The sequence below is a fragment of the Larimichthys crocea genome, chromosome VIII, assembly GCF_000972845.2.
Source record: "Larimichthys crocea isolate SSNF chromosome VIII, L_crocea_2.0, whole genome shotgun sequence".
Lineage (NCBI taxonomy): Eukaryota > Metazoa > Chordata > Actinopteri > Sciaenidae > Larimichthys > Larimichthys crocea.
The window spans coordinates 2,832,909-2,849,464 of NC_040018.1; the positions used below are offsets into that span (position 1 = coordinate 2,832,909).

Below are 16,556 nucleotides of genomic sequence, written 5' to 3' on the forward strand. Positions count from 1 at the left end.
GAAGGGTCAATATTTTCACAGGCAAGCTTGGAGACACAAGGGTTGAGATTGGCTGACAGCCATTTCCCACATTCTTACCACTTCCAACCGGTGCTCTAACTGGTTGGGCCTCAAGACAGGATGGGCATCCTGTGGACAACCACACAGGACGAGATGAACAACTAATATTTGACAATGTTTGGTGACAAGTAATGCACTGGCATTGTTACCAATTCTCCTTCAATTGCAGTTTTTACAGTGGCGTCAAGTCTGTGATTTATAGGTCTATTTATTAAACACTCGTCTATACTTTACCGTAATCAGTGTAAATATGCAGTACGGTCAAGTAGGGGTTGAAGATATTAGAATATATTGTTTCATTTTTATTTGGTATGTTTGTTAAAAAATCAGGGCAACAATTGTATAGCACACAACAACAGCTACCCCGTCAACTCATTTGTTTTGTAGGTCGCTTTTATCCAAAGTGACCTACAAAAGAGGGAAACAATTGAGGTACAGATACAGATCCCTGAATCATAAACGGGCACACTACGGCTGGGGTTTTGTCCTTTCTGCCATAGCATCTCTTAGCAAAACACCCTGGTAACTGCCATGTGCTGAGAGCTATATGTATGGGATATAGATGGAAAAATGTGCTGCATTGGATGTGTGTATATGCATTTTTTTTTTTTCACCTACTGGGCTGTACAAAGCCGCTGGCTGCCGTTTAGCATGTACTAATTGTGTTTCCAGGAGTGATTCTGCCTTTCAGACCTATAAACACGACAGGTGCATTTAAGGAACAAGAGCACAGCAGGTGTTTTTTATTTAAAATTTCAAATGGAAGTGAGCAGGCAGTGTGTGGCTTCATGTTTAGCGGCCTCTGAATAATAATTTAAAAAAAAAAAACATTCGTATTTGATCATCCAGTTCTGGTAACCTAATTGCCTTCCATAGTCAATTACCCAAGTGCACATTGTCCATTACCACGCGTGCTTTTCAGCTTCATTTGCTGTGAAGTGAAAATGCAGCGATTTCAATCTTAGGGAGACATTAATGACAGCTCATCATCCAGGCAGAAAAAAGTAAGTTCACCAAATTAGTAACCTCATCATCCTGGTTGTCCAGGCATTCACTGTGATGTGTTACCAATGAGGCAGCAGGGCATCCTGGGTGAAACAAACTGTCTAAAAGTCAGTGGTGATGATTGAGTAGGCAGGAATTACACCTCCATAAATGGATGACTGTCAAACTCATTGTATTATTAGGTCATTTCAGGTCTGTACAGTTAACTTGTAGAAAGGAAAGCAGACTTATTTATACATCCAGAATTGATAAATATCGCATCACATTTAGCCTAGTGTTTAGAAAGGTGCCCTTTATTAAAAGGTATTTAGTTCCACCTGCTGTTCACATTGGAAACTACATGTTTTCTTAGTCTGTGCTGAATGTATGGATGGCAATAACTTACACCTGACCAGGATTTCACATATTAATGTTAATGCACTCATGGCAGACATACTGTACTGTAAGTTATTGCTTACTAAGATATAGTTACATAGCCTGTTATTTCTAACAGAAATGTCAGATTTGCTGTATGGTTATAAAACCTTGCCTTGCTCTTGTGAGTATTCAGAGTGCGGTGCAAAACAAAAGCATAAACAAAAAAAAAATGGATGAAATAATTGGCTCTGCTCTGTAAAGCCTTCTAATGTTCAGAATTAGTAGTTTGTATTGATTAGAGGTGAAACACTCATCCCAGAAGCTGATGCTGTAACAATCTGTCATTCAAAACAGCCGACATCCTCAAAGCATTTGAAACATGTCGGTGGAATTTCACACAACCAGAGTGTAAGCACAGAGATCCAGTCGACGGGATTTTAGCAGTGGTGAGAAAAAAATATAGACAGACTTACTAGTGTATGCTTCCACCCATTTGTGTAGCTTGGTTTGACATTTCTAACCTGTTGACAGGCCAAAAATGTTGCACAAACAAGGACAAAGTGTCAACTTGTCAGCAAGGCAAACTGTGTGTTTAGCCTTTAAAGTGAGCCTTTGACTTCAGGCTGAGTGGGTCATTGTGGCTTTGCCTACATGTCAGAGGAAATGTGTGTGTTTGACCTCCAGCTTGTGGACTTCAACAACTTATTGAGAGGAAGTCCCTTTGCCATTAAAAAGGACTAGTGTGTTAGATTAAGAAGGATGTATTTCCAGGGATTGAAATATATTTAGAGGTATGATTTTATTAGCGTATAATCACCTGAAAATAAGAACTGTTACCTTTGAATGAGCTTTTTATATCTACAGAGGGAGCAGGTCCTCTTCCTTGATGTCTGCCATGTTTCTACAGGAGCCCATATTCGACAAATATCATTCTCTGTTGCACTGATCACTGCACAGAATTTTTTTTTTTAATATTTGTTTACTTTACTTCTATTTATTTCTAATTTTAAATAATCAACATTTGTTTATATAGTTTTCTATCTATAAAAGTTTAATTTAAATCCAGATTTTGCTGAGGTTAATTTTAATGCTTGTTTACTGTGTCTCAGGCTATTACTGGATGCTTGAATTCCCCTCAGGATCAACAAAGTATCCATCCATGAGTCTTATCCATCTATCTATGGTGAGGGTGAGACAAAGCGTATTCAGTTGGTTGCAATTTGCAACTTCAGTGTTGATTACAACAAAAATCCTATTCACTATTAAGATACATTTTTAAAAGTATTATTTCCAGCATGACGTGTGTGTACAATGAAGGTGAGTGGTTCTAAAAACAACACTTCTTTCCGATTTCGTCAAAGTAAACTTAAATGAACTAAATAGAGAATTTTTGTTTCACACTTTGTTTCCTTATACTCAAAATATGCGGAGAACCTTCCTTTAAAACCTTTCTACCATGATAAATTAAAAAAAAAAAAACATATATATATGAAACAACGTTGTTCAAATAAATTTAATGCCACCAAAAAGAATAGTGTGCTACACATCTTGGGAATTGTTTCAGTAAACAGAGGAAAAAAAAAAAAAAAAAAGTTATTTACAGTTAGTCAGAGATTGGTTTAAGGAAACCTACCTAACAGCTCTATATTTACAGTTGAAGCCCGATACATTGTAATCCTAAAACAGCAGTGTTCTATAAGATTTTTTGTAATCAGCCATGTGCTCAGTTTAACATCAAATAAATGTATAGCCCTTAAAAAAAGTCAGCAATGACACTACAAGGTACAAAAAAAGAAAAGAAAATATTTTGTTCTAAAGCTCAAATATACTAATCTTTGGGTAGCGATGAAAGGCAGCAACAAAAAAAGAAGTATTTAAACATTACATTTTACACTGAATATTCATATCGGGCTATTTAATATGTCCATATCTTTAAGAAGTAATAATTCCAGCATTAAAAAAAAAAGGAAAGAGCACACTAATCCAGCAAATACAAGCAAATTCTACATTCTTCTTTATTCTACATTGTTTAAACAATGTCATTTTGGCTATGATTAAATTATAACTGGACCCTAACACTGTGTCAGATATAATAGAAAAATGCTCTGACTCTCAAAAAGATGCATAGTTTGACACGGCAGTCCCTTCATTGTTCGGATAGTCAGGCAGAATCTTCATATGTACAGCAACTTAAGGCTTTCTGCGCCTGGAAGAAAGGAAGGGAAAATGTTTAAAACCTTGATTACTCCGATTTTAAATTCAAGACAGCAGGAATATTGTAATCTATATGTATTTATAAAAATACAAATGAAAAAAATAATAACCTTACTTTTGATATCCGTAACTTGTACTTGTGCTTGCTACTGGAGGCTAATAGAAGGAAAAAGGTGACACATAAATTAGAGTAACTTCATGAATTTTATGGTAATTGCAGAATAAAATGTCCTGAGAGCAAGTATAGTGTAAAAGGTCCAGTGTGTAAGACTTATGAGGCTCTATTTACAGGCAGAAGTGGAATACAACATGCAGAACTATGTTCTCATTAATGCATAATCACCTGAAAATAAGAATTGTAATGCATGTGTTACCTTACAATCAGCCTTTTATATCCACAGATTCAGTGGGTAGTCTATCATGTTGAACCTCCATGTTTATACAGTGACGGACAAACTAAACACTGGCTATAGACAGGGCTTTTTGCAATCAGCAACCACAAGGCTATGACACTAAATCCTACACACCGGCACTTTAACAGTATTTTTGTTGCATCTTTATCTTTACCCTGTTTTCAATGTCCTCCGTTTGAACTGATCCTTCTCCAGACCCTGATCGCCTCTTGCGACTGAAACAAAAATAGGAGCTTTTTTATTTCTCTGGACAAAACAAACAACAAACCTTACAAATGTTGACTCTCACTCAGAATTAGAATTTGACATCATCATATAATACTTATATATTTCTGTTGCAGGTTTTTAAATGTTTTTGAGGAGACAAAATTAAACTCTTTTCAGTTTCTTTCGATCTATGTATATTTAAGCCTGAAGACGGTTTGTGCACAGTCTGAAACTTTTTATAAATTAACACAATGTTTGTTCCTAGTAGTGCGTCGTATTTATGCACACAAGAGTGGCAGAGTTGTCGACAGTTTTTGGCTCATCTTTTTGGTCTTTCCCAGACTTCTTCCTACAAAAACACAGGCTGAAAGTATGTGGCAGCTAAACCCATTTTTATACTCAATACTCAAACAGGTTACTTTACATTTTACGATATGGTCGGACTTGTAATGATGGCATGATGCTGTCAAATATATTAAAACTCTGCTTATGGGAATGACTGAGTAACAGCATCATTGAGTGTTTTATGTTACTGCATCATTATTGTAGATGAGCTCACATTGCTCCGTACACATACATAGAAATATCACAATCTGTAGAGTTCACATACTGTACCTTGGTGCTGTTGGGCACTCTTGTTTTAACGTCTCAATATCAGTAAACTGCACAGCTTGTCCGCCGCCTCTGGTCTTAAAAACGTTGCCCTGGAGAACAAAAACCTCACAAATGACCGAAGGAGAATAGAAGAAATACACACAAACAGCAAAACGGGTAGAACTGTCCCATTTATATCTAAAAAAAAAAAAAAAAAGCACCAGTGTGAAATCAAGTCAAATTCATGCAAGTTACGAAAAAATCAGATCAAATTAAGCAATTACGTCATTTTACCTTGATCAATTTGGTCTCGATCTCCCCATCGGAGGCAAGCTCTTGATGTCTAAGCACATACTTGTCGCATTTAGACAGAGCTTTCTCGTTCGGGGTCGACACCTTGATTGCATTGGGTATGATTGGCTGCATGACAGTGTCTAGGTCCAAATTAGAGGTTGGTTTGTGGTCTACCCATTTCTCCCCACCAGCAGATTGTGAGCGCCTGTGCATCGGACGAACCGGAGGAGCCGTCTGGTGATCCCGGTGTGAGAAAGACAAACCAGGAAGTTATTCACATGTGACACCAGCAAGGATCATTTTGTTTGTCGGGGGTTAGTAGTGAAGTTGATTAATAGAGGGGTATTATAATAAATGTACTACTGGAAGTCTGGAACAGGAACGTTTTTAAATATTCATTTCAACATTTTGGTGGAAAAGTATCTGAAAATCACATCTAACATTCCGGCGTTCCAGTAATACATATTTTAAGTAGCTAAAAACACACACGCGCCAGTGAACACAAACCAGTAAAGTGACAAAGAATCAACATGCAAAGCAGCGTAAAGGTAGTGCAGAAATGGGTAGCAATTAAGACTACATGCCAACGGAATACAGATGTGGTTTGTAGATGTGGTTTAAGGCGTCTTATCAGTTGTTATTTGATTTGAATCCTGTGCCTAATATTAGATTATGTTTTTTTGGTCCCGACACACCGAGCAGGTCAATAAGGAACGCCTGGTGTATGGCCCTCAGCGGATGGAAGGTTTCATTTTGGCATGGTAGTGATTAAAGCAAATTACTGTTTTCATCTCGCTTCATTAATCATTCATTATTTCAATCTTTGAAAAAGAGAAAATCAAGAGATGTTGGCAGCAAACAGCTGGAACCAGGTGAAACTATATTTTTACAATATGAATCAAATCACAGGCCTGATTCAGACCTCGACCCAAAGGAAGAAAAACAAAAACTGCACATGTGCACATTTAAAAAGAAGCCAGCTTTTCTTTTTTTTTTAATTTTGGCATTTGTTTGACACTCAAGCTGAGTTCACCCAAACCAACATCATAGTGTCACATCAAATCAGTCCACATACGCAGACTAACCAAGCTCCAGCACTGCAGCTCTATGTTAAGTTCAGCTTTGTTTTTGGTAATATGATGTGTGATTTTTTTCCTCACCCATTTCTGGTCTACTTTTTATGAATACCTTATTAAATGATGATAAAAATACTGACGTTACTGCTCCATTACAGTGTTTTGTTTTTAATAAACATGTACTTGTATGTCTGTTTTTGTCATTGTAAATCGTGCGGTTGAAATGTGTGATGGTATACTACAAAGGAAAAGCAGTTCTAGAGAGCACTTGGCAACAAGCAAGAACCACAAACATGATATAACTACTCATACAGCTTAGGATGCAAGTCAAGAGGGTTTACAAGCACGGCAGACCAGTCTGCCTTCAGTCTAGATTAGAGTAGCACCAGTCTACACTGATGCAGCACTTCTACTCATAACACTACGGGTGCACTTCTACACCAAGGCAAGGTTTAAACTACAAGCTCACACATAAAAACTAAACATAATCTTATGGTTCTAAGGTTCTAACACACACACACTAACCCTTGAGCCTGCCTCTAGGTCTAGCCCATAGACAAGTGTCGTGGCAGTGGCCTCAGTGTCTGTGGCCCAGCGCTGGCCTCTCCTGCGACCCACACTGCTGCTGCCGTGGCATGCGGCGGGAGTCCGGCTCCTGTACTGCGGAGTCCAAGGGTGCCTAGACTGGCTGCTTGAGTCTAAAGGGAGCCTCTGCTCCCAATTGGAGATGCAGGAGGCTACGGAAGGATAGGCTGAAGAGGACGAGGAAGAGGAGGAGGTGGGGGTGGGGTAAGCGTCCTGAGCTGCCCTAACATTGGCTCGATTTTGATGGGAAGGAGTTTGGTTGAAGTCCTGAAAAGTGACGAGGGAATGGGGCCAAGCATTGTGGATGTTAGGGGCTCCAGATGAACACATATATACAGGGTGACATAGAAAAGAAGCTGCCGTGTACAGTAAGCATAAAAATCAAATTTGTGTTTAAGATCATCATAATAGTAATTAGTACCATGCAAAATTTCCATGTTACACAAAGTTTCATGAGACAGTGATGACAGAACAGGTGGTATAACAGAGTGAATTACTCACAGGAAGTGGTGATGGTGAGGCAGACCTCTTCTGGGCCAGGTTGCGATCTCTCTCTCGTGAAGGCCTGTCGGGCTTCTCTGGACGCTCAGTGGGACCGCCACCACCGCTGCTCTCTGTCACTATGGCTTTGAGCTGCTTCAGCTTTTCATCCTTCACCCACAGCTTGTTCTGCATCTCCAGCTGCTTGGCGTTCACTCGCCTCTCCTAATTAGAAAACGCCAGCGGGAAACGATGGAAAGGACAGTCTCATCACTTAATCCAATGGGACAAAAATCTGAGGTGTCGTGGCTCACAAGTTGAATTTTACCAACCACAAAGTTCTTGCAGGTTAGACAATATGTTAAGTTCATAATTTTTCCTGATGAAGGTCTGAGGAGCTACTCATTGTGAAGAGAGTACAAGTGATTAAGAGGACTCATTTCAACCACTATTTTCCTTTATTAGTGAAAGCCTGCGAGTAGAGTCTCTCTTCAAAGTAAATCAGATGGAGGTGGAAAGAGGAGAGGATGAAACATGGCTGTTAGTCAATTATTTATAAAATGCTTGCTTTAGGTAGCTACTAATTAGTCCAAGAGTATTTCAATTTCTTATTGTTTTTTGTACCTGACTGAATAAGGAGACACCGTGTAGCAATAATTAGTGTAACAATTAAAAAATGAAATATTAAATAAAGAGTATTTAACAAATTATAGATTACATATTCTAGGGACAGTAGAGACTATTAGTAAAATAAACTTGCTAATCGAAAAATGTGTATGTATATTTTCCTCTTTACATTGGTAAGATTAATATTATCAGTTATCATATCAGCCACAACAAACTAAATAATAATAACAAACAGATAATTATTATTGTCATTTGCCCTGAAATATTATTTGGTAAAAGCTCCATCCTCCTAAACTTACAATCGGATTCATAATACTATAATCATAATATACAGTGATATTTATGTTGTTTTTGCCTTCTACATTCTGTTTTTTCATGAGTTAGGAAACTAAATGATTGATCTCAGAAGGATTTAGTGCTGCTTTTATAGGCTACTAAAATATTAAGCTGACAGCACGGGGCAAACATACATTAAGTATGTGCAAGCCCTCTATATACAGCCCAAACTTTACAGAATAGTAAGGCTAGTAATTCACACTTACACACTCCTTCTCCCACTTGAGTTTGGTGTCTGACACCATGCCATGCATGCGCTGCTCCATGCGCCTCCTCTCCGACAGCTCCCTCTGTAGCTTTTGCTCCCGTGTCTCCAGCGCCTGCTGAAGTGAGCGTTTGTCGTGCTCGTACATGTCTGTTGTCTTCTGCAGGATATCGATCTAAAGAGGAGTACCAGAAGTGTGTGAGAAAGTGAGTTTACAAAATGTTTAAAATGCTGCAAACCAAATGTATAAAAGAGCAGAATACGTAAGTGAAGGAGACAGCACCTTGTATTCCAGCGTTTTGGATTTTTTCTCTAATCGCTCAATCTCCAATCTCTGGTTGACGATGACTTTGTCTTTCTCACTCAGTCTGTTTCGTTGATCATGGAGGAAGGTCTCCTTTGCATTGAGCTGACCGTCAAACTGCTGAAGCATGGACGCCAGTGTATTGGCTGCAGGAGAAAATACATGAATGTACCGTTGATTTGAAATATATATATAAAAAATGTATACTCAATGATAAAAAAAAACAAAACAAAAAAGTGACTAGAGTGGAGTCATCTACAACTCTGAATAACTGTCTGCAGCGCTCACCAACAGATGATGAGCGAGAGTTTGAACAAGTGTTAATTTACAGATGCGTCTTTGCTGTATTGATAAATCCAATCATTCATTATAGCATAAAATTTAGCAGAGAAGCAGGCTGTACTGTATATACACCAAAGAATTATTTGTGATGCAGAAAAATGGGGCTGTACCGGTTTTGTTGTACTGCTCTGTCATCAACTGACGAATGCAATGCCTTCTTTGCAGCACCTCAATCAGACGGGGCAACGTCTGATCATCAGCTGGATCCACCAGCTCACAAGGCGGCATGGCTGGAAGGCTTTCAATGAGCTGATTCAGCAGAGCTGGGTCGTCTGCCGTGTGATTAAGTATTATGTTATTGTAGAATTTGTAGAATGCAAATCTGACATGTAAGAAGAATACAGCATGCAGGTGATTTACCGGCATTACTGGGACCTCCTCGCTCTTCCAAGCGTCGCGACAGGTCGTCTCTGAAGGCCTGGTTTCTGTGTCTGCGTCCTGCAGCGAGGCCACAGATTGGCCGGTCAACCGGCCGTGCCACCTCGACCTCCTGGGTCATCTCTGCAAAGCGCATTACCAGCTGCAGCACATACAGTGGAATACTATTAGAAATACTAATTTCCTAATTTGTTTAAATCACCTAGCAGTGCTCCGAATCATGTGTTCATGAAGCATCAGCAGTTTTGAAGCATCAGCAGGAATCTGGCAGGACATTTGTATATTTATAGAGGATATATATTTGAGAATGCAACATATATTTAAGTATCTAGGATAAGAGCAGGAAGTAAGATTAGAGAGACAACATTAGATTTTACATTTAAGTCATGACATGCAAGACAAATACAAAGTCTTACCATAGTTTCGTCATAATCATCAGCCTTTGGGTTGACACACACAATCATCCTGACTTTGCCTTCTCCATCAAAGTAATTTTTGAACAGATGTGTAACTTTAGAGTCTCTGTATGGCACCATCTGGAAGAAAAACAATAAAAGGCTCTGTGAAACTGCACCTACTGGGAAATTAACAACGATACATGTGAATATTTATAGTAGAAATAAAAAAGCGACAGTTAAATGATGAACAGATTGTAAAATACCAACCTTGTTAGTTCCACACATCTGGTTTTCACGCAGGACTTCCATACAAGTGCGCAGTGTCATCAGCGACTGGTTAATGTTTCCTGTGAATGAGACGTCATTAGAGATTATTACTAAACACACTGAAAATATGCAGGCACAAATGCCTCCGTTTCCACAGCAAGGGATGAACTGACCTGCTTCACGGAGACGGCTTCCCTCCGCTCGGGTTCTGCTGGTGCGTTCACTGCCTGCTAAGTCCACCAGACACAGCTGGCTCACATTCACCTGGTTTTTGTCCTGCAAATTAATAACACACTGTTAATATCATCAGGATTGGCCGGAATCCTTCATGAAACATTATGTGTATCTGCTTTTTGTTACAGCCTGATTAGTAGAAATGGAAAATCAGAACGGATATCCCTGATTACTACATCCAAAACACTCCTGGGAGAAAAAGAACTCAATATTTTCAATATTTACATTAGAAACCTGGTTCACTCTGAAAAAAAGAGGTGCAGTTCAACTACAGTTTGGGTACATTTGTTTTGAGAGAGACAACTGTGGTCAAGTGACACAGACTGTGAATGAGAGAGGGAACACGGATAGTGAGAAAGCCAGTGAATGAGAAATAAAGTTATTTTAAAAAGTAGATTGTTTCATAGTGGTTACGTCCGTCACAAAAAAAACCCACCCAAACCACCAGCAACAACCTCTTCTTTGCAGTTGTATGTTTCAATGTTTTTGTTTTACCTTTGTGTGTATGAAGGCAATAAAGACTTAAGTAAAAAAAAAAAAAAATGCTGTCATAAAAACTTTTGTGTAAAAAAAAAAAGAAAACATTTTTCTGGAGCTGCATGTTACCTGCAGAATGTGATCGCCATCGGCATCAAGTGGTGCCTGGGCCAGCTTCACTGTGAACACGCTGTGGGAGCGACTGGATTCACGGTTGAGTTGAGTGTTGGCTATCCTCCTTTTCTTTTGTCCTGGAGACAGAACAGAGCTTTATTAATGCATGTGCAACATTAACAACAGAAGCAACACTACAGGTCAAATCATTTCTTTATTGATTTCATTAACTGAATATGACTCTTGATAACAGCCACTGGAGGCTATTTATCAAAACACTCCTCCATATCCACAATGTCAGCTTTGTTATGGCTCAAAAGCGGACACTGAAAATGTTTTCAAACCTTGCAGTCCCCAAACTTTGTGATTCATATTAGTCTACATATCAGGGGAACACACATAACATGAAAGAAAATACAATGCAACTATAAAGATAAAGTTATTTATTACCACTCACCCTTCCAAAAGACTTCAAAGGCCTCTTCTGTAGATTTGACCTCGACTTCTGTGCAGCCAGCCACATACATGTTATGATTCTGATCCTCACGGAGAATCTTGGACTGAGGTGGTCTGAAACACGTTGTTGAAAACAATCAACACACACACAAACAATGTAAACACAATGTGACGCTTTAGTAAGACTAGCAGCGAAAGCTAAAATGACGTTAGTGTCAACGTTAAGATAGAATCTATGGAGACACACAAACACGTTCAAGGGTACAGACACATGCACACTAGGTTTGTACACAAGCTCGAGCCATTCAGGGACGTTACGTGTCTCCACACTAACAGTGACAGCAGGGAGTCCAGCCACCAACAAAAGCTAGTAAGCTATAATACTATTTACAGGGCTTTGGGTTAATGGGATGGAAACGCACAGATGACCTATGCAACATCAGTTACAGCCAGGTTACGACTACGGATAAACAGAGTACTGTGTCACGTGCTTTTACTGGCCACATACATGAACTCATTGTTCCGTACAGGCGTGCCTCCACCGAGCCACCTAACAAAAACAGTTTACAAAGTGCATCTTGTCAACATAGAAAAGTGGTTGTTATGAAGACACAACATGGTTGCACAACTACTAGAAAAAAACATCTGTAGTGCACATTAGTTGGGCGTACCTGTGTGGGTCATATCGTACAATAATAACACTACAAATAACCTGGATTCAAATAGGCTTCGTACAGACAACCCTTTAACGTGACATTGTGTTTAAACAAGACGTACACTTTTGTGTACAGTCTCTTACTTTGGTCTGATTGGGTCAATCGGAGCATCTTCGAGAAGATCGTAGATATAGTTGTTGTAGACCTCGATGTAGGACACAAACACGCTGTAACAACAGTCCTCGTCCACATTCTCAGATTTACACGCCTCCTCTGAGCTGATCATATCTGCAAACTCTGGGTCAGCCTTCTGCCTAAAGATAAAAGAAAAGCAACACAATGAACAGTAGTTAAAATGCACTTTGAGTTTGGTTCCCCTCAATTCTATCAGTACTAGTGAACACAATAGTATACAAATAGTACAGAAAGCAAAAGGTGAATTAAAATAACTAGCTACCTGGAAGACGGCGTTTTGGGCACTGACTGTTGACTGTCTCGCTTCTGTCTCTCCAGGAGAGCATCGACCTGATTCTGGATCTCCATCCCATTTTTGTCGTCTGGTTTAAACACCTGATGAAGATTTAAAAACATTCCAATGTAAATGTGCCAAACCCTGTCCACAATTTTAGAAACCAACTACAGAAAATGTTAATGAATGAAAGTCTTACAAATCTTTTGGCCTGAAAAGGGCCGATGCTGTTGAAGAGCATGTCTAGAGAACGGGGGAGGAGTCCACCTTCTCCAGGTGAGCCGGTCATGGTGAAGGTCTTACCACTCCCAGTGACACCATATGTAAATAGCAGACCTATGAATATGAAATATCACAATTATATAACCACTTTTCACAACGAGAATTAGGTATGGGGGATTATATCAATTAAACAAATAATCATTTTAGCACTCATTTTAATAGGATAAACAATGCACCATCATTTGTTTAATATGAAAAACTGACTTACCATTTTTACAGTGAACAAGGTCCTCTACCAGCGGCCTGGCAACATCCTCAAACAGCTCCATTTGAGTGGTTTGAATACCAAACACCTTTTTAAATGAGTACTGTGTCTAAAAGACCAACAAAAAAGGAAAATACACTACATGTGAATGGCATTTAAGAGATAGCGGTCAATAAAAGTCATTATTATGATCATCATCATGCATTATACCTGTTACTGTCTGAGAAAGTTTTAGGTCTCTACTGAATAGAGGTATGACTAAACCACCTTTATGGATTATTTTAATATATCGCTGGTGACATATGGCAGATATTTGCTCTGTTCACCTGCTTGTTCGGACTACAGCTCTGGAGCGAGATGTCAGAAGGGAACAAAAACAAGTATAAAGAGTCAATTTGTTTCATACACTCAAATAACTCCCACACCTACCTCTTTGTATTCCCCATTGCGGTTGGCTTTAAGGCCATCAGGAGCGTGGAGCTGAATAGTGGAGCTGCTGATCATCTCAACACAACATTCCTCATCTTCTGCTCCCAGCGGACGTATACGGCAGTACACCTAGAGGGATGAAAGAGTAGATGAGTGGTCTAGTGTGCTCAAGCCATGATGACCGGAAGAGTTACATCCAGATAAACTTAATTTGTAAGAAATACCGCTTATAAGCCTATATCAGCGAAAAATAAGATCAGCTCCACATGTGTCTCTTTCACTTTACTTCGTAAATGTAAGTCTTGATATGTTGTGTTTGTATGAAGCACTAAATTAACACAATGTATGTGTTATTGAGACCCTTTAACTGAGACTGTGGTGTAATATCGTTTCAGTCTGAGGAATAAAAAGGTGAATTGTTCACTTACTCCAACAGGATCTTTCTCTATGCTGGATGCCTTTTTGGGGCCAGGCCTCCGAGGATTCTTACCTTTCCTGCAAGTGATAAAGCATGCACACACACACACACACACAAAACACACAATATGCTTTATTGCTACATGCAATTTAATAATCCAGATAATTCACACAAGTCACTTACACTATATGGCCAAGAGTATACGGACACCTGAACATCACCTGCTCAAATTCATCACCTAGTCCGAGTTGATGAGGTCAGGACTCGGTGTAAACTAGTCAAGCTCATCCACAACAAAACCTTTCAATATGTAGAGACAGAAAACATGCAATTGTCTTAAATAGCTTTTAATCTTAAGTAATTAATTGGAACCGAGGGGACAGGGTTCCCACACCTTTTTCATGAACAAATTCAAGCACTTTTCAAGCACCTTCAAGCACCAGTTTTTCCATTTTTCCAGCACCTTTAAATAGGTAGCCTACTAGTTGTGTTTGCCATGATGGTCATGGGAAGCGCAGCGGTGCCACTGTATGGCATAATAATATGGGTCTAATTAGCATTATTTCATATGGTGGTAGATTGACTGTTTTGATTTTTAACTAATTGTGAATTGGCTTGTATTCTCAGCTTGTGAGCGGTGTATTGTGTAACTACCAGAGCGCAATAACAGTGACAAATAGACATCACACAAATTTCAAGCATTTTCAAGCACTTCACAAAAAAATCAAGCATTTTCACAACCTTGAAAACACTGAATTGACATTCAAGCATTTTCCAGGAATTCAAGCACCCGTGGGAACCCTGGAGGGGAGCAAGGCCAAACCAGACTTAAAATACACACACACACACACACACACACACACACACACACACACAGGTATGTAGGTGGCCATACTTAATAAGCCACATATAATGTGTAATATTCTGCGATGTATAACCTAAATCTACTCTGACTTTTAACCTCTAACTTCTCCTCAGTTAACCAGTTAAGCTCGTTTAACTAGCCAGGTTAGCTCAGGTGTCCCTCGCTAACAATCATTCACAGGTGATGGTCAACAAAAAAAAAAAAATATGAACTTAGCATTAAATCGCCGAGTTAAGGCTGAGATAGCTGAAGTTTTTCTGTGATAATGTAAAAGTGAACGCTGAGCACAAACGTCAACATTGACCAGTTGAGCAGCAGGCGGCTAACGTTAGCCGAGCTAACTAAGCCTTGTTAACTTTAACGTTTCTCTCTTTTTTTTTTCCAAGAAAGCAGCCGTTAGCAGGTGACACCGGTTGTTTGCGGTCAGTTTATCGAGCTTAAAAGTCAGAGGTGAGAGGACTCACCCGGGTCTCTGCATCGTCTCTGTTGTTGGTTTAAACTCCTCCGCACTCGCTCGTGAGAGAGCGCCTCTTCTCGATTTGAAAAATTCTCCCGTGCAACGTTTTTCCGAGTGACTCATATTTCAGCCAATCAGAGAGCAGGAACTGCGCGGAAGTCCCGCCTCCAGCACCTAGCTCCACTCTGCGTTGCCATGGCGGCCGTTAAAACTCGAGCAGCCCTCTATATAAATCTTCAACTAGGGCGTCCGCAAAGGTGGGTTGTCAAAATAATTAATGAGAATTAAAACATATAGCAAAATGATACTGAGTGAACTGCAAGCATTAATATGCACTAAAAAGCTACTTTTGAACTATTACTGTTTATATATTATTTATAAATTATCCCATTATGCCTGAATGTTTTATCAATCATAAACAAACAACCCAGATAGCAAAATCTTCTTCTGGCTTCGCTTTGGCCCAAATCTGGCTTGCATTTTGGCAAGGTTATGGGTGGATGTCTGTGCCATAAATGGCCCAAATTAGGAAAACCAAAATCATACCAAAAGGGAGCCAAAATTCACCCAAAACAAATTGTGGACTTTCTGAAATATAGCCATAAATATATCCAGAAGAGCCCCAAATCAGCTGTTCCCGCTCGCGCCCAATCTTCTGGCATGCCATAAACATGTCTTAACTCAGCCATATCCTCCTTATCTATTATAGATAACCCTAATCATACCACAGTTAAGCCAAAAGGCTTTCTTAATGCCAAAAGAAAGCCAAAAATGCCAAATGTATGCCATAATACAGCCAAAATATTTGCTATCTGGGAAGGCTAATAACACAGCATATAAATTGGTTAATAAGGTGGAATAAAAGGTGAATAAAGTAAATATGAATGTTATTATTATAAGCCAGGCTTAAAATGTGACACGTGGTGGTCTCTGTTCTGTTTGTCTCTCGTCCAAGGACCTCTGTTCTAAAGTGACATAGTTTTAAATATCGTAAATAAAAAGAGCAAGTTTCATAAATGTTTAGGCTTAATTTACTATTTATATGATTCACAGGCTAAGTAGTACTTCTCGTGCTGTGGTCTAAACAAAGAAACAATATTTATTTTAAAGTTAAGGTGTAAAGTTACATGTGAAAATACTTCGCAAATAGTGTTGCCAGAAGTGCCCAGCAGAGGTCCCCACATGTCAACAAATTATTGTTACACATGTTGATGGAAAGTACCCATCATATTCCAGGTGTGTAAAATGTTTATTAACACTCGTGCCCTCATGTACCTCTTGATTCATATCCAAACCACTTAATCATAACAATGATAACTTTATTGAGATAGCACCTTTAAAAACAAACAGGA

At 39.2% G+C, this 16,556-nt stretch overlaps 1 protein-coding gene across 4 annotated transcripts; it reads right to left on the reverse strand.

Moving 5' to 3' along the window:
- Window positions 1–2,928: 2,928 nt before the first annotated feature.
- On the reverse strand, window positions 2,929–15,335 carry LOC104920383 (kinesin-like protein KIF23). 4 transcript variants are annotated; one of them, XM_010732640.3, is made up of 23 exons: window positions 15,212–15,335; window positions 13,893–13,959; window positions 13,465–13,593; window positions 13,039–13,144; window positions 12,748–12,884; window positions 12,537–12,649; window positions 12,223–12,393; window positions 11,425–11,537; window positions 10,983–11,104; window positions 10,316–10,418; window positions 10,143–10,222; window positions 9,894–10,013; window positions 9,460–9,619; window positions 9,210–9,371; window positions 8,737–8,903; window positions 8,455–8,628; window positions 7,307–7,510; window positions 6,746–7,072; window positions 5,145–5,378; window positions 4,872–4,960; window positions 4,204–4,264; window positions 3,752–3,792; window positions 2,929–3,628 (listed from the first exon to the last, which is right to left on the reverse strand). In XM_010732640.3, the coding sequence occupies exons 1-23, from the start codon at window positions 15,325–15,327 to the stop codon at window positions 3,613–3,615; spliced, it is 3,012 nt and encodes a 1,003-aa protein (XP_010730942.2). In that variant the 5' UTR covers window positions 15,328–15,335; the 3' UTR covers window positions 2,929–3,612. The 4 variants fall into 4 exon arrangements, with proteins under 4 accessions (XP_010730942.2, XP_010730958.2, XP_027137565.1 ...); XM_010732656.3 differs by lacking the exon at window positions 6,746–7,072; XM_027281764.1 differs by lacking the exon at window positions 5,145–5,378.
- Between the last annotated feature and the right edge of the window lie 1,221 nt (window positions 15,336–16,556).